The sequence below is a fragment of the Antechinus flavipes genome, chromosome 3 (genome assembly GCF_016432865.1).
Source record: "Antechinus flavipes isolate AdamAnt ecotype Samford, QLD, Australia chromosome 3, AdamAnt_v2, whole genome shotgun sequence".
Lineage (NCBI taxonomy): Eukaryota > Metazoa > Chordata > Mammalia > Dasyuromorphia > Dasyuridae > Antechinus > Antechinus flavipes.
The window spans coordinates 156923703-156941713 of record NC_067400.1 but is presented as its reverse complement, the minus strand read 5'-3'; the positions used below and the strand labels follow the sequence as shown (position 1 = coordinate 156941713).

At 33.3% G+C, this 18011-nt stretch overlaps 1 protein-coding gene across 3 annotated transcripts; it reads left to right on the top strand.

Annotated features, from left to right (window-relative positions):
- The first annotated feature begins 423 nt into the window (after window positions 1-423).
- Window positions 424-16031, top strand: METTL21C (methyltransferase 21C, AARS1 lysine). Of its 3 annotated transcripts, XM_051984091.1 has the most exons (6): window positions 424-544; window positions 6313-6543; window positions 7351-7558; window positions 8666-8820; window positions 12553-12670; window positions 13051-16031. In XM_051984091.1, the coding sequence occupies exons 3-6, from the start codon at window positions 7390-7392 to the stop codon at window positions 13443-13445; spliced, it is 837 nt and encodes a 278-aa protein (XP_051840051.1). In that variant the 5' UTR covers window positions 424-544; window positions 6313-6543; window positions 7351-7389; the 3' UTR covers window positions 13446-16031. The 3 variants fall into 3 exon arrangements, with proteins under 3 accessions (XP_051840051.1, XP_051840052.1, XP_051840050.1); XM_051984092.1 differs by lacking the exon at window positions 6313-6543; XM_051984090.1 differs by lacking the exon at window positions 424-544 and having other exon boundaries at window positions 5865-6543.
- The last annotated feature ends 1980 nt before the right edge of the window (window positions 16032-18011 follow it).

The following is an 18011-nucleotide window of genomic DNA, read 5'->3' as shown; positions in this document are numbered from 1 at the left end:
CCTGCTCTCTGCCGTCTGCCCCAAACACTTCATTTTAAGATCTAAATCTTGGTCTCACTTGTATCCTTTCACCTGAGCATTCTACTTTAATTTTGGGAGTTCCTGCTCATACTATACTGCCTTATCTCTAATTTTATTCTACATCTGCTTATCAGAGTTTATTGCTTTCTTTTAGGCGTAGGATCTTTGCAGGGTACCTGAGAGCAGACAAATCTTCCCTAATCTTTTCTCCCTTCCCCACCCCCATCCCAAAGGAACCAAAAAGTTACATTTTTCAAACGACATCTCAGCAATGAGAGAACAGAGAGAACAGTTCCCTTTCTGGATCTTTAAAGAGAGCTTAATTGCACGGCAAGAACTACATTAAGAAGTGTAACATAGTAACTTCCCTTTAAGAGCGGGTGGGTAATGATACCTTAAATAGAACAAACTTCTGTTGGCTGGCTTTTGTGCAAGAACTAATTCTTTCAGGTGCAGATCTATATAAAACCCAGAAGGGACTGGAGGATGCACAGGCAACTTCAAACTTGTTCTGGTGCAGAAGGTAATGACGACATCTCCTTAAACTAACAACTTGGAATGATTGTTCTAAGCACTAACGAAATTATTTTGGAAAACCTTTCTGATCCAGTATCGGTCTTTTAAACGCTGAAATTGACCTTGTAAATTGATAATATGGGACAATCTTTAGCAATGGAGGGTCAGTAGTTATTTTCTCAGAGGTTTATCAATGGGCACTTGCTTTTGGAAATGGAAAATAAATCTCACCTATTATTCAGTATGATGGAGGATGTTATTCTTTCATTACACTACAACACCGGTCTCAAATGGCCCTCTCTTCATTGAAATACAATTGAGAATCTGTATGCATTTTACAGACAGGGTCCATTGTGATGGATGTGATATTTGTGCTTGACTTTAATCTTGCCTGTCTGAAGTTTTAGCATTGGAAAATAAAGCCAGAATTAATAGTTATTTAATATTTTCTAACCACTGATAAAGTTCTCAATTCCAAAAGAGAAAGAGAGAGAGAGAGAGAGAGAGAGAGAGAGAGAGAGAGAGAGAGTAACAAAAGCAGAGAAAGGGAGCCATGGAAAAAAGGTGAAGAATTTTATACTTATTAAAATTAAATTAACTCCAAAGACTTGGATTTGATGACATTTTATGAATTTAAACAAATGATTGATCTCCTTGATTAATCTCTTCCTGGAGCAAAGTTCAACAACTTGTCTTCTGCAACTTAGAGAAAAAAAAGTGTTTTGTTGAAGAGTAAATTGGTTGGTGTATATGGTTAGATAAGAAGGAATGAAGTTCCAGGAAAAAAAAAATCCTACTCCAGATAAAACACATAAAGGGCTTTCCCATATTGAGTTGTCTAATTAGTGAGAGAAATGTGTGGGACAATCAATTCACATGTCTGATGGTGTGAAGTATTTTTGAAGCAATAGTTTTTTTTTTTTTTTTTAATGATGTGAAGTTAAGAGTTTTGGTTTACTATTAGGCAATTTATTATTTCTATATAAATTGTATAATATAGATCACCTTTGCTGTATGGTACAAAAACACTTTATTGCTGGGGAAAAGTTCTTCAGTTATATCTGGCACATTTTTTCTTGATAACTTTCAGCTTTTGAACTGACAGAGCCTCTCAATATCTTTATGGGCAAAATTGAGAGATAAGGGCTGAGTGGTGGCTTTTTCTTTTGAAAGCAGGAATTGAGACAGACAAATTTATCTTTTTCACTTGCACATTAGAAGAAATCAACTGATTTCTAAATACTTGGGGGTTTTGACAGGTTATTCTCCTTAGTAGATTATCCTAGTGTTTTCCATACAGCCAATGTCCTTAAGTGGATTTGGAAACGATTGAATGACTCAGCCCAAAAGTGGTTATTAAAGATTTTCAACATGAAGAGAGTTCTCTTCTTGTTCTCTACAATAGTTCAGAAAAGCTGTTTTTTGCTTAATTCCACTCAACATTTTAATCAATAATTTGGATGAAACATAGATTGTATGCCCATCAAATCTGCAGATAATAGAAACAGTATCTAGAAAAGATTTTGACAAGCAAAGGATGAATTGAATGTATAAAAGATGAAATTTAATAGAGATAAGTACAAAGTCCTTCATTTGGGTTAAAAATGTACTTCTTAAAATTTTAAAATACGATTTACTATGTTCCCCCGAGTAAACTTAAATCTTTTTTGGCCTCAATTTCCTTAATTGTAAAATGAATGTGTTGTGCTATATGATGCCTAGGATTTCTTCCAACTCAAAATCCTAGGGGCCTAAATATATGAGGAGTATCAGTTAATAGAAAGATTATATTTCTTTTACATGGTCTCAGAGGGTATAGTTTAGGAATTATAGTTGGAAATGGCGAAGAGTAAGAATGTAACTTGATATGAACAATCTCCTAATATGTAGAGCTGTCCTAAAGTGGAATGGTCTGCCTCACAACTTGAGATCTTCCAATAAGAGATGTTGAGGGGATTGCTGCTTAGGCAAAAGTTGCATAAATCCCAGCTTCTTAAACTGTGGTTGGTGATTCCATGTAGAATCTTATAACTGAATATGAGGGATAGGAAATTATGATTTACTATCAATAAAAGATTGATTTGCATACCTATTTTATATGCCTATGTACTCAGGATCACAAAAATATTTCTTAGGTAAAAAAGGGCCATGAGTGTAAGAAGCCCTTGTTTAGATGACTTCTGAGATCCCTTCCATATTAGATTATATGCTTCTATGTTTTATGTTCTATCTTGTATAGGGTTTGGCAGGTATCAATTAATAATAATTTGTTAAGCATCCACTATGTGCTAAGTACTAGGTAAGTGCTGAGAAGACACAGACAAAAAAGATAAAAGTTCCTGTCCTCAAGTGGGAGGAGTGGCGGGAGAACATACACATATAGATATACATAGATATAAATACATAGATATAGATGTACATAATACATACAAAAATTACTTTGAGTGGCAATCAAGAAGAGCTTTAAGTAGAAAGTTTGAGCTGAGTTTTAAAGGAAAGCAGAGCTGAGAGAAAAATGAGAAGGGAATGCCTTCTAATGATGGATGATAGGGCAGTAACTGAAAAATGGGAAATGTAAGAGGATGTAATGGGATTGTAAGGAACAGAGAGAAGGTCATTTTGACTTGATAGCAAGGTATAGGGAAAAGAATAATATAAAGTTGTAATAAAATTGTGCAGGTCTTTAAATGTCAAATGTAGGATTTTGTACTTGATCTTAGAGGTAACAGTCAATGCATTTTATTGAGCATTTGAGTGATTTGGTCAGATCAGTGCTTTAGGAAATTTACTTTGGCATTTATGTAAAGGATGGATTTAAGAGGGAAAGACCAGAAGCAGGAAGGTCATTTAGGAAGTTATTGCAATAACAATAAGACTAACATTGGCATCTACTAAATGTCCTAAAGAAAGCAAAAAAAACAGCACATAGCATTATCATCATCAAGTATACACCCATGGTGTTAAATGGATAAGGTAAAAATTAATTTTGTGTAAAATATCTCACTGTACCAATTTTTTAATTTCAGTGGAAAATAGGGAAGAGAATTCATACTAGGCTGGCATCAATGTCTTTTTCTTTATTAATTGTACAAAATAGTTGGCATCACCAATTTTCCGTTAGTGACAAAGCACTGCAGATGCTCCTAAAATTGGTTAATTTTTGAGAATACTTTGAAAGCTGTCAGAAATCATTTGAAGGGGCAGCTAGGTGGCGCAGTGGATAGAGTACCAGCCCTGAAGTCAGGAGGACCTGAGTTCAAATCTAGTCTCAGACACTTAACACTTCCTGGCTGTGTGACCCTGGGCAAGTCACTTAACCCCAATTGCCTCAGCAAAAAACAAACAAATAAATAAATAAATAATAGGAAAAAAAAAAAAGAAATCATTTTGAAGTTATCATCTCTTATTCATGAAAAAAATTTCAAGAGGCTCTACTAAAGTCAAATGTCATTCAGAAGCTGAGCTCCAGGAGTAAATATGCCAGTGCCAGACTCAGTAAGCTTCCCTTTGGCAGTAAGTCTACCTTTGTACTATGTAGCAATGATGGTCCATATCTGGACTGTTTTTAACAGCATGATCTGAAAGGTTTGTTTCCCAAATGATTTATCAAAGATGGTATCAATGACATAATTGCTGGCTAGTTTATCTAAAAATTAGTCCAGACTGTTATTAGAAATATGGCCTAGAATTATCATTTTTCCCCCCAAAAGATCACAGATTTAACAAAAGAGGCTCAAATGAAATGGTTAAATTGGATCAAAACAAATTGCGATTATTAAGCTATAAAGGTCTTAAGGAAAGAGATTATTTTACTTTTACATTCATAACTATCTTGACATGTGGTAAGTAATCTATAACAATTTTATTAAATGATAAAAATCAGAGATTTAACATGAGGAAGAAAAATCAGAAGTCATTTGGATTAATACCTTCAGTTTACAGATGAGAAAAATTAAATTAAGCCAGAGAAATTAAGTAACTTGCCCATTGTCATATAGTTAATATGTTCTAGGACCTAGGTCCTTTAACTCTAAATTCAACCTTGAAAGGTCATCTCTTTTCTAACTAAGACATAGTTAGGTGGAGAACTGGTAGGTAATTAGACCCAAAGTCCCAGGAAAACCTGAGTTCAAATTTGACCTCAAACATATATTAGCTCTTTGACCTTGGGCAAGACGCTGTAAAGATGTAAAGAGATTTGTAAACTTCTTAGTATAATTTCCGGCATACTGTAGGAAATTAATAAATACTTGCTTCCCTACTTTCTTCCAATTTCATTTTATGGATGAAAGGTGAAATCCTGAGAGATTAATTGGATTGTCCAAAGATAATATGTAGCAGAGAAGGAATTTGAAAGTTAGGTCCACGGATTCCTAATATAGTACTGTTGGTCTGGATCTCAAAACTTTATCACTGAAAACCTCTTGCATTAGGTATTTTAGATTGAAGTATATCATAAATGAAAGACTCCATAATTACCTTGTCCAACACTAGTCCAACTTATTTTACAGATAGGAAAATTGAGATCTATATCTGGGGAAGGAAGGAAGAAAGAATGAGGAAAAAAGCATTTATAGAGCACCTACTATATACCAGGCACTGTGCTAAGTGCTTTACAATTATTATCTCATTTGATTCTCACAACAACCTTGGGAGATGAGTACTAGTTCTACTCCTACCATCACCACCACCATCACTATTACTATTTCTACTACTAACACCACCACCACTACCAACTACTACTTCTATCACTACTACCACTAATATTATTACTATTAGGAAACATTTATATAATGCTTATTATGTACCAGTCACTGTGCTAAACACTTTACAAATATTGTTTCACTTGATCCTAACCCCAAATCTATTAATAATTTTATATATATGAGGGTCAGAGTGATTAAGTGATTTGACCAGATGCACAAAGACATAAATCTTCTTGATTCCAGGCCCAGTATTCTATTTACTGCACCACTCAGCCATCTCTGACACAGGAGATATGATAGGCATGGTAAACAATACCAACCCACGTCCTTGACAAGAAATTTTCCAATAGGGAAAGATGGCTCTCCCACTTCTATGTAAACTCTTTGAAGATCACAATAGGCTACCTATGGATTTACAAGTCAGACTGAACTTATCCTGACTTGTCATAAATTCACTTTTATATTTAGAGATGCTTTTCTTCTGGTCTGTATCTGAAAAGCCCCTTGAGCCACTTGTATTTTTAATACATTCGCATAAGCTTTTCTTTAGTTAGCAACTAAGTGGCTTTTTATAGCTATCATTTATAGCTATAATAGCTATGATTCAAATCTTCTGTTCAATTCAGTAGATTTTTTTTTGAGCCTTTAAACATAATATGAGGCAGTATAGTCTCTGGAAGATCTGGAAGATCAAGCCCCAATGCTTATATACCAGCTGTGTGTCACTGATAAATCATTTGATCTCTCAGACAACTGCCTAAGGTTATGGATAATAATCAAGTATTGATCTGCATTGGTAGAGGAAGTTTCCTATATGAACCAGATCACAAGTAAGAACTTAAAAACACAAGATATTACCTTAGATCCTCCAAAGGCTATCAAAATGAGAAGAGTTTAGGGTAGGAAGGAACTAAATCATATGGTTAATTTCTGCACTTCTCCATGACTGCAAATTATTGCTTAGCATTTTGGAATGAGCTATGCTAATCTTTTGTCTTTTTCTTTCTTTCTTTTTTTCTCTTTGTCTCTCTCTCTCTCTCTTTATTTCTTTCTTTTTTTTTAAAAGCAGATTTCCCATGTCCTGTCCATTTAGAGTCTTTCCTAACCCTTGTAGATTACAGCTGCTCAGGAAACCTGCCATTGATTACTTGTTAAAAAATTCTAGTCCAGAGGGGACTTGATAGGAAAAGTCCTTTTTAATACCAGAAGATTGTTTTCTGATTTGATTGTTGGCAATCTGATCCTTATGTGTGATATGCTGGAAACCAATAGGAGAGAACTGAATGTCCCGCCTATATAGGTAAAGTATCATTATTATTTTAGAGGTGTCAGATGCTGACTTCCCCATTATAGTTATATGAAATGCCAAAATATTATTAATATTGATATTTTATATCAAAACTGATTTGGCCAAATGTAATAAAAGATAGTGATCAGAAGGACATCAACATGATGAAGGGTAGCGTATATTTTTTTCAGAAATTCTAATTAATGATTCAATTCAATACATATTTAGCAAGTATACATATGCTAGATATGCTAACAAGCTTACAATTTTATAGGGAAAACAACATAAGGATGGGACAATTAAGGAGGTACTTGGCACAGAGGAAAACTGCTTCTTGGAATTGAAACCAGGCAGAATGGAGTATCCTGAAAGTCTGCTATCTGCTTTCTATAAAGGAAGACTTTCAGAAGAGTTTAAACTCTATCATCCAGCCTCCAATTAGAGGGAAGAGGCAGAGGGAAGTGGTATTCAAGGTTTGAGTAGCAGCATGGTGATGAGATTAGACGTGATAAATTTTTTCTGGGAGGAACATCTTGTTTCAGGGAGCTGAAACAAAGGAAGGAGTAGAGGCAAAAGCAATAACTAAGTATTCATCAACCTTGGCAGCTTTCTAAGAAATGTTGTGTCTGTAGATAGACAAATTCTTCTAAGAGTGACTAGATTCATGAATCTGGCAACAGTGAAAGTTTGGAAAAAGAAATGGTTGTTCCAAGACAACAGAATGCTGTCCAAACTTTATATGTCTGTAACTTGGAGCTCCTAGAAAAAAGGTGAAATCTCAAATTCTAAAACATGTATTTGATTTGTGTTTTGTTTCAGCTTTTTGCATGAGTATTTCTCATCTAGCTAGGTCACATTATGGATGTGTGCTCAAATTCTGCTAAGCATCCTGTGTTGCTTAAAGAATCAAAAACAGAAAATAAGGACAAATCTCAAGTCAAATTTCAAGAAAATGAATTCATTCCTAAATTACAGGAGAATGATGTTTATTCCCAAGCTAAAGGAGAATGCTCTGACACTAGAAAAGGTAACATAGCCTGTTAAGATAAATACACTATGATTTGAATGCTTGTGTAACTAGTATGAAAAGTACACTTGGAACTTTTTTCAGGATTTTGATTGTTATTTTAATTGTTATAGAGGATTCTAATTTTATAATTTTTCTCTAATAGCATTTGTGTGGGACAAAATAATGGTGTTTAGGAGGTAGGGAGAAGGAGTCATCTGACTTACTGATACTATTGATCATACACCTTAGGTCTTTCCATCAGCCTTGTTACAGAACCCTTTAAGACATTCAGACTTTTGTGTCGGCCTTGTAGCTGGACTTTGTCTAATGAGCTGTCTTCCCCAACTGGAGTATGAGCTCCTTAAGATTAAGGACTGTTTCATCTTAAGAAATTTGCACCCCCAGAATTTAGCATAACACATTTTGAATAATAGAAAATTTACATTCATGTTTTATATCCAATTTGAAATCTATGTTGGACAGTTGTTGGGGTTTTTTGTTTGTTTCTACTAACCAGAAAACAATATTTAAAATAGTTTAATAGTCAGAACACATCTAGAGGATTATCTAGACTTTTTGGTAGCTACTTCTATTTGGATAGATTTTAAAAATATATTAATTCTCCAGATGACAAGCAGACATAGAAACCAATTATCACAACATATGTAAAATATCTTTCAAATTATAAAGCTCTAATTTAATATCAATTATAACCAATAGTGATGAGTGAACATATTATTAACCTGTTTCCTTCTATTCAGGGCTGTTTTTACTTGGATCTATTTGTTATGCAAACTGGCTCACATGATGCCAGCAATAAGGATGGAATAATTAGAAACTTGAAATCATGTAAATGTTAGAAAAAGAGTTAAAGGTTTTGGACAGAGATCTAAAAAGTCTTTTTGGATAATTTGAATTTTTACATATATAAATGTTCATATGCATACAGTTCATACAGATATTTCACTACCACAGCTATAATGGATTCTGTGAATAAATCTGGTTTCAGAGTGGCATTAAGTAGCATTTCTCTACCTTTAAAGAACTACTTTAAAAATGTTTCTATTACAATAACTTTGTGTACTATTTCAAATAATAAAGTGCATTTTATTTTTTTACCTACAGATTTCAATGACACAGGATCCTCTTCTCTTCCTAATATTCAGAAATTTCTTCCTATAAATTATAACAGTTATACTAAGGAACATTATTCATATGCAGGCAAGAATATTATTATTCAAGAATCAATAGAGAACTATGGAGCTGTAGTATGGCCAGGTGTAAGTTAATTGTTAACTTTATGATTAAAATTTTTTGTAATAGTCACCATACTCGTCATCTATATTTATCATATACATGTGTTTATATATGTTTGTGTGTTCAGACACATGGATACATATATATAAACATGGGTACAGGCAAACACATACATATATGAGGGAGAAAGAAGCAAGGATTTATTAAGTACTTCATACCAGACACTGGGCCATCATGACCAGGAAAAACAGAACATCCTTTTTTCAAAATTCCTTTGTAGCAAAAAAAATTCACTCTGACAGAGAACCTGAAAATTAAAGATAAGTATGCCTAGGAATGTTTGTGATAATATTGTTGACCAACATATTAGTGCCTTAGTCTAAGATTCATTAAAAAAGCGTCCTTACTAAGTTCAAAAATGCTTACAAATGAATTCAAATTTCAAAATTTCACTCAGTGAAAGGTCACATTTTGAGTTGGAAAGATCCTTCAAAGTCATCTTCATTTTACAAATAATGAAGTGACTTGACAAAGACTAATTAGGTGGTCAATTGAAAGTTGGTATTGGAATATAGATCCTCTGATTCCAGATACATTCTTTCCCCTATAAACTAATGAATTTGATGCATTATTCAATTAGTTAGTTTCATAAGGAATTTGTGGCAAAAACAAGAGTGTTTGATATCTTGAGAAGAGAAATGCTTTCATATTACAGCTCAGACCTATTAGAAGTTAAATAATATCATTATCATCAAAATACAATATATATCAATCATTTAAACTAAATACCCCCAAAACTCTAAGAGTTTTTACTTATTCTAAGAGTAAGGGGCAAAACAAAAGGATATGTATTTATGTTTTATACCAGGATATTGTTCTGAACATACAAATAAAAAACACAATATGATTCATTTGTTTAAAAATGTTATTAAACATAGTGTTGATTATTTCAGAGGTAGAATTGTTCAGAAGTCATTCCAGTCACACAGAATCTTGAAAAGTAAATGGGATCAAGCATTTAAAATACAAACTTTTCTTTGGGAATTAAGTTGTTCAGTTTTGTCTGACTCTTTGTGATCCCATTTGGAGTTTTCTTGGCAGAAAACACTATGTTTAATAACATATTTAAACAAATGAATCATATTGTGTTTTTTATTTGTATGTTCAGAACAATGTCCTGGTATAAAACATAAATATATATCCTTTTGTTTTGCCCCTTACTCTTAGAATAAGTAAAAACTCTTAGAGTTTTGGGGGTATTTAGTTTAAATGATTGATATATATTGTATTTTGATGATAATGATATTATTTAACTTCTAATAGGTCTGAGCTGTAATATGAAAGCATTTCTCTTCTCAAGATATCAAACACTCTTGTTTTTGCCACAAATTCCTTATGAAACTAACTAATTGAATAATGCATCAAATTCATTAGTTTATAGGGGAAAGAATGTATCTGGAATCAGAGTGATCTGCCATTTTCTTCTTCGACTTATTTTATAGATGAGGAAACTGAGGCAAATGTGGTTAAGTGACTTGTCCAGGGTTACACAACTAATCATTGCTTGAGACTAGAATTGAATTGAAGATGAGTTTGTGATTTCAGGCCTAGCATTATATTCACTGTACCATCTACCTTTTGGAAATTCAAGAATTAACCAATTTTGCTCTAGTTTATACTTTGATTATACATTCCTCCCTCTCACACACTTTCTTTCCACTCTACTTAAACTGAACCCATTTGAGGGGCAGCTAGGTGGTGCAGTGGATAGAGCACCAGCCCTGAAGTCAGGAAGACCTGAGTTCAAAATCTGGTCTCAGACACAACACTTCCTAGCTGTGTGACCCTAGGAAGTCACTTTGACTCCAATTGCCTCAGCAAAAAGCCAAAAAAAAAAAAAAAACTAAAAACTAAACTGTTTGTTGTTCTTCACATTCCTTCTTGGCCTATGTACCTTTGAATAGGTGGTTAGTCCCTAAAATACCCTTCTATGTCTCTTCGAGAATTTTGCTTAATTCCCCCAGTTATTAGTGTGCCCTTCCCCCCAAATCATTGTGTAATTTTTGGAAAGAGTAGGGTAGAGAAGAAAGAATGTTTTCCTTAACTATGTTTATTATCTAGTACAATATAAATCTAAGTGTAGAAATTGTCTCTTTTGGATTTGCATCCCCAATATATAGCTTTATAGATATCCTGAGCAAGTAGTAAGCAGTTAAGCACTTAATATTTGCTGATTGATCTAGAATGCATGCATATGACACTTAATATATTTTGCTATCTTTGGGGAAGGGAAAGTGGTGTAGATACACCACTGATTAAAAAAAAAAAAAAGCCACATTGCATGCCTCATTGACATAAGGTGCCTGGGGTGAGAATACTTCCTCTACAATTCAAAGCAACAAATGCTTGCAAGTTTTCTAACTTACCCAAGGCTGCACAGATCTCATCCCCAGTTCTGATTCTGAGGACAACCTTTGTCTACTATGACCTCATAGAACTCAATTTATTGATTTAAATCTCAATGCCACTTAAAACCCATTTTATACCTAAATGTTATCTGGGATATATCCCTCCTTACAAACCTCTTTATTCTAAGGTAGGGCTATTTTACAAAAAAAAAAGAAAAGAAAAGAAAAAGAAAGCTCATACATATAAACCTCTACTGAATCAAATAATACCTTATATGAGTGTAATTATAAAATGATCATCACATTAACCTTGAGAACTAGTAGCATAAATATTATAGTGTACACATGAGAAATCTGAGGTTGAAAAAGCTTAAAATGATTAATTTTATACAGTTGTAAGTTTCAAAACTAGAATTTGATTTCAGGTTTTCTGATACAAAGTCTATACTTCCTTCCATACCATACATTTTTCTACTTTGCATCAATACAAATAAAAAAAAAAAATTGAGATGAAAGTTGGGAAAGTTTTATATGGACCAATTTATATAGGTTACTAAATAACTTTTCTTTAAAAACAGATTTTCTGCATCTACTCCAATTTGAATATAGCAAAATAAATTACTTCAAAAATTTACAGTAAGATGTTTAGAACAATTAGGGGATCGCTATGACCAGTCAAAATGAACTTCTTCTACTTAGCATCACAATTTATTTACTTTGTAGGAAACAAGAGAATTTGATGATGTAGAGCCACAGATGACCCCTTAAATCCTTGGGGATTGCTTTAAATACTATCATACAGGATAATTATCAGAAAGTTTGGTGGGTTTTCTTGTCATTCTCATTTCCAAGATTGTATAGTACAATCTTTTAAATCTTTAAAAGTGGACTAGACTTTGGAGTCAAAGTGCTAAGATTTGAATTCTTCTGCCATTTACTATCTCTGTAACTTTTTGCCTCAAGTTTTCTCATCTGCAAAACAGAGGATGGAGGAAGTGCTAGTTAAATCACAATCACCTCAAATTCTCATAATCCTAGGATTTTACCCATCAGTCACTTTTATATTCTATATTCATAAAACTTCAGAATTCCATACTTAAGGCAATTTGGAACTGGAAAGGTATTTAAGATCTATACATTCCAAATCTTATTTTTTTAAAAACATATGAACAACTTCACTTAGATTCCCAAGTTTTAAATTTGGCAAGGATTTTGGAAGAAGTCCAACCCCACTATGAAAATGGAATCACGTGATTTGAAAAGGTTTTCTCTCAAATTAGTTAAGTCTAGAACTTTGATCCCCAATCTCTTGGTTGTGTCTAACTGCACTTTTCTACTATTTCTTAGGCTGTAGCTTTGTGTCAATATTTGGAGCAACACAGTGAAGAACTCAAACTTCAAGGTGCTGCAGTCATTGAAATTGGGGCTGGACCAGGCCTTGTGTCAATTGTGGCTAGTTTATTAGGTCAGTATGGAATTTCTATTTTAATTAACTTAATGAAGTGCTAAGATGTTTTAAGACTTGTGCCATTGCTACAACAGAATTTGTTCAGATTAAAGAAAATATATAAATTACTAAGATAAAGAAAAAAGTTGTCATAGAAACATGTAAACAAACACATTTACAAAATGCAGACCATAGTCAATGTGTATAACAGTCTTTAAATTTGTGAAAATTTAACTGTACTTTGCTATGTTCTAACTTCCTCATATCTCCTCATTATAGCATAAAACTTAGTGAAAGTATGAAAGCGTGTCTCTTTTATAGCTCCCCAGTGTCTAATATAATTGCCCAACAGACATCAAACCATTACCTGGTTAACTGCTGTCTTTTTTCCCCCCTAGGAGCACATGTGACAGCAACTGATCTTCCTGATGTCCTAGGAAATCTCCAATACAACATTTTTGAAAATACACATAACTGTAGAGTACACCAACCTGAAGTGAGAGAACTGGTGTGGGGGGAAGATCTTGAACTGAATTTTCCTAAGTCATCTCACTATTACGATTTCATTTTAGCTACGGATGTAGTGTACCATCATTACTTTCTGGATAAATTGTTGACCACAATGATACATTTATGTCAGCCAGGGACAGTATTGCTCTGGGCAAACAAATTCAGATTCAGTACAGATTATGAATTTTTAGAAAAATTCAAGGAAATTTTCAATACAACACTACTTGCTGAATTTCCAGAATCTACAGTCAAGCTTTTTAAAGCAACACTAAAATGGGACTAAAAGAGGGAAAAATGTATCATATTAGCATGCCTTTTGAAGGAAAAGCTGATATTGTATTTTAGGCAAAATGGAGAACTTAAATTTACATGAGAACTCAAGTTAAGATGAATTTAAGCTTTGGAGACATACTTAAGTCCAGAAACCAATGTTATGCCAAATTTTATACGTATATATGTCTCTGTATAAATACACATCTATATAGACACACCTCAGATTTTACAGTAATCATATTACATAATTTGAAATAGTAATGTTTATTTTATAATTCACATTACAAGTACAAACTCGCCTTATTGAACTTACTCCCATATATTAGAAACAAATGCCCCCAAATTAACTGAATCACAATTAACATATTTTTAAAAACTATCTATCTAAGAAATGAAATACCAAGCAAATATATAACAAACATCAGTTTAATATAAAACTGAATTCTTTATAAGTTTAGCCAGAGTATGGTCATATCCTTTTGAAAGCACAAATCCAAAGCTCTAAAATCTGCAACTTTACACTAAATTTGTAATATAATGGACACATACATATGTGTTAAATGATGCATTTACTCAATAACCTAAATTTAAGACAATTCTGAGTAATTATTAAGATTAATGCAAAACTCTTAGAGCAATGAAGGATATAGGGAGATAAAGATAGCTGCTAGGGACAATTATACTTTTAATTATGCTGTAACACCAGCTTTTAGTAAATTAGTACACTTTTGTGTACACAAGAGTGTTACTTCTACTAGAGGTACACTAAAAGTTTGGTACTGCAACATGTTTTGAAAACATTAGCTTGGAACAGTCCTTTCATTATTCACCATGCTGTATTTAGCTTGGTCAGTTCTACTACACGAATGGTTTCTTTTAGATTGTCAACATAGTCAATGACACTAAACCAGATTTGCTCATTTTACTTAGTATCTATCCAGGTTTTAGTGTGAAGCTTCAATTTCCTTTAACATTGGCAGTTGCAAAGAGAAGATTTAGAGGAAAAAATAATTATAGGTTTAATTTATGCCGAAGCAATGCCAAAATAAATATGAAAGTGGACATTATACAAGAAATCCAGAGAAAGTTTGCCTAAAAGTTTTGGGTTAGAAAGGCAGCAGCCCATGTACTATTCAGTGCTCTTGTGTAGACAATGCTCACAGAAGAAAATAAAATACAGTGATCCATATACTTATTGTTTGGGACATTTAGTTATATATAATCCATTTTTAATTCAGCTGCCTTCTACTACATGATTTCACTACAAACGTTTTTGGCAAGTGCTCATTGCAGATGCCGAATTGGTTTGCATTTTGTTGAAAAGAAAAGTAGTACCTATACTTGGTTGGATATAACTAACCATAAGCTATTAGATGTTGAATTATATTGCTACTTTTCCCTTGTTAAAATAAGAAGAGTGAAGAGTATTTACTAAAAAAGAGGGGAAAGATTGATGAGAACCAAACAGCTACTATTCATAGGAATTCATCAGGAACTTTTACCCCATGAACGCAAGAATTCCTTTATTGGAATATAGGAAACACCACGTACAAACATTGTACTTTAGGCCATTCCGTATCACAAATGAATATTGTTTTTGGAGCCTTTCACCCATGAATGGATACAAATACTTTATTGGAAGAGAATAATAACTACAGATGATATGCAAAACTGTGTATACATTAGGTCAAGTTGGAAGATGCAGTAAGATGTCACCCTTTGTCTTTAAGGAGACTAATGTAGCAGGGATGATGAGCCAAGTATACAAGCAAATGTAATAACAAATAGAATATATAATAGGCACATAATGTCATGTAGTTTCTAGGATATTTTTTTTGTGAAGAGATCTGATTCAGTTACATGAAGTTTTTGACACTAATAGCTATTACTCAGTTCTCTTCATTAAAAAAAAAAGTTACAAAGTTCAAGTGAATAAAAGAAAGTTGTACAATAATATTACTTAAATTGCAGGGTAAAGTTATAAGCAGCTTAAAACCCAAACCTTCCAGGTTTGAGAATAATTGTGTTACCATCAAAAAAAATTCTTTAGATAGGACTTGAAACTATTGCATCTTGATTAATTTTTACTATATTTTAATACTGACATAATATTTTTATACCTATATACCAATGGAAAACCACTATGATGTAAAAAATTACATCATAGTCTATTTTTGAGGAAGGTAATTCTTCTATGAAATAAAATTGGTCTTGGCTGATTGACTTTTAAGTATTTATTCAATCACAAATAAAGTATTCCAGATTACTTAATTCACTTCAAACATTAGGCACTTACTGTTTGCAATGCATTGCATTTGTTTCTGGGGAGGCAAAGAGGAACACCTTTAATCCCAGTTTATCAAACCAAATGGTGCCAGGAAAAGGCTCTCCTTTCCTGATGGCATGACCTACAGCTTAATGTAGTTTTTAGAGTACCACCATACTACAGAAATCAGCACACTTCTACCCTATGTTTGATGATAATGGTAATGTTGCATTTACTCAAAATTGTGCTTTTTGGTATTTTTGGAAATTCAAAAATCGTGTATTTTCCCTACTCCCAAGTTTGAAAAATAAAATTATTTTGTAACCTTCATTCTTCAAACTTTGTTATTGAAGGGAAAGGATGTTTGTCTTGTATTGGAAGAGAAAATATTCACAATTACCAAAGTACAAAGCTGATGATTTTTGCTCCAAATATGTTAAGTCTGTGCAAGCACATAAAAAGCGTATCTACACTGTATTAAGATGTTACATATGTACAGCTCTTCACTTTGTAATTCCAAGTTCCTTTGGTATGTCAGCTGGGACAGATAACTCACCCTAGTTTCTGCTACCAACAAACTGGGAAGTTATCAAGGGATCTCTTATCTTTGCTACAAATTTATGCCCAGCTGACTGCCAGCTCTGTTGGTACTTCCCAAAAGTTCAATTCTCATTTCCCTATCTCACTTCATATCTCCATCACAAGACATTTCATGTGAATGAAAAATTCACCATCACCCTTTCCCTGTTCTACTGCTATTTAATTCTTTTCTGATCCTGATTTTGAAAGCACATGCCTGAAAATGCCATTACCCTGTGCTAAAAGCTTCAGTGGTTTCTTATTGTAAGTTAAAATATCAGTTCCTTTTTTGGCATTTAAAGCTCTTTACACAATCTCGGCCTATCTTTACACATTACTACTTCACATTACTTCTACCTTCTACTCTAGAAAGGCTAAAACTGGCTTAGTTTGTACTGCACATTTCTTGCTATTGTTCCTTTTTCTCATGGCATTGCTTCTAGTATCCAAAACAAAATTCTTTGGCTGGCATTTGTAGCTTTCATAATATAGCTCCAATATAACTTTACAGAATGATTTTTACTTTACTCTCCATTGTGCATAACATGTCACAGCCAAACCATCATCTTATTTGCTGTTCCTCACATGATATTTGTCTCATTGTATATGTAATCAATCCAGCCAAGGATGGCCTATCTTCCTAACTTCATTTTATAATTATACAGTTAGTGGTGGTACCAACAATAGCTTCTTTAATAGTTACAATCTCAAGTCAAAATAATACTTTCATCTCATATAATCACAAACAGAAAAAATTAGGAAAATAAGCAGTAATCTTTGGGTCCATGAGTTGGTAGGTTATGTTTAGTGGACATATTTTAGTGGGATATTTCTATTTGGTGTTATGAAGCCAATGGCACTAAATTTTTTTTGGGGGGAAGGGGCTTTTTGCTGAGGCAATTGGGGTTAAGTGACTTGCCCAGGGTCACATAGCCAGGCAGTGTTAAGTTTTTGAGAGCACATTTGAACTCGGGTCCTCCTGACTTTAGGGCTGGTGCCACCTAGCTGGCCCCAATGGTACAATTTTTTTTTTCCATACTGGGTTCAAGTGTAGGAATGTGGGAGAAATAAGTAGACCCTGTACTAAGACTAGAGGTGACAATTCAAAACATGAGTGCTTTTCATGAGGTCTTACTTTCAATAATGGAATCTAAGAAAAGACATCAAGAATTATATTGTTGGGAGTGGGGTGGAGAGAAGAGTCTTTGTCTCCAAAGTTCTCTGATTCTGGAACCCAGATATTCAGATACTAATTCAGTGGTCTATCTATTAAAAATTGTAATAATTTTGTAATTTATTGTAATTGTACTTGTAATACTTGTATTATTTGTAATAAAAGACTAAACTGTGTGGGTGAATAAGAATAAACTTTATCATGATTACTTCAGTTCTGAGGGCAAAGAGAAATAAAATTTAAAATGGCCCATTAAATAGTAGAGTGAGAATTTAAAGTATATGAAAATGTGATCATAATATTATAGCTTTAAAGTCAGAAGGGAACTTAAAAGTCGGTGCAATTCTCTCATTTTACACATAAGAAAATGGAGACTCAGAAAGATTAAGTGATTCCACAGGAACATAGCTGATAGGTGGCATAGCCAGAATTTCAGTAATTTCAATTTTACAGAGAACATTTCAACATAAAATAATGCACTAATGAAAATTTCCCATAGGAGTTAATGATAGCTAAGTGCTATCAACTTTTCAAAATTTTATTTATGAAAAATTAAG

Bases quoted from the DNA above. Each gene is read 5' to 3' on its own strand.
- METTL21C (XM_051984092.1), top strand. From the start codon at position 7,390: ATGGATGTGTGCTCAAATTCTGCTAAGCATCCTGTGTTGCTTAAAGAA. The intron at 8,821-12,552 runs GTAAGTTAATTG...ACTATTTCTTAG, and splicing joins GAGCTGTAGTATGGCCAGGT to GCTGTAGCTTTGTGTCAATA. The intron at 12,671-13,050 runs GTCAGTATGGAA...TTTCCCCCCTAG, and splicing joins AATTGTGGCTAGTTTATTAG to GAGCACATGTGACAGCAACT.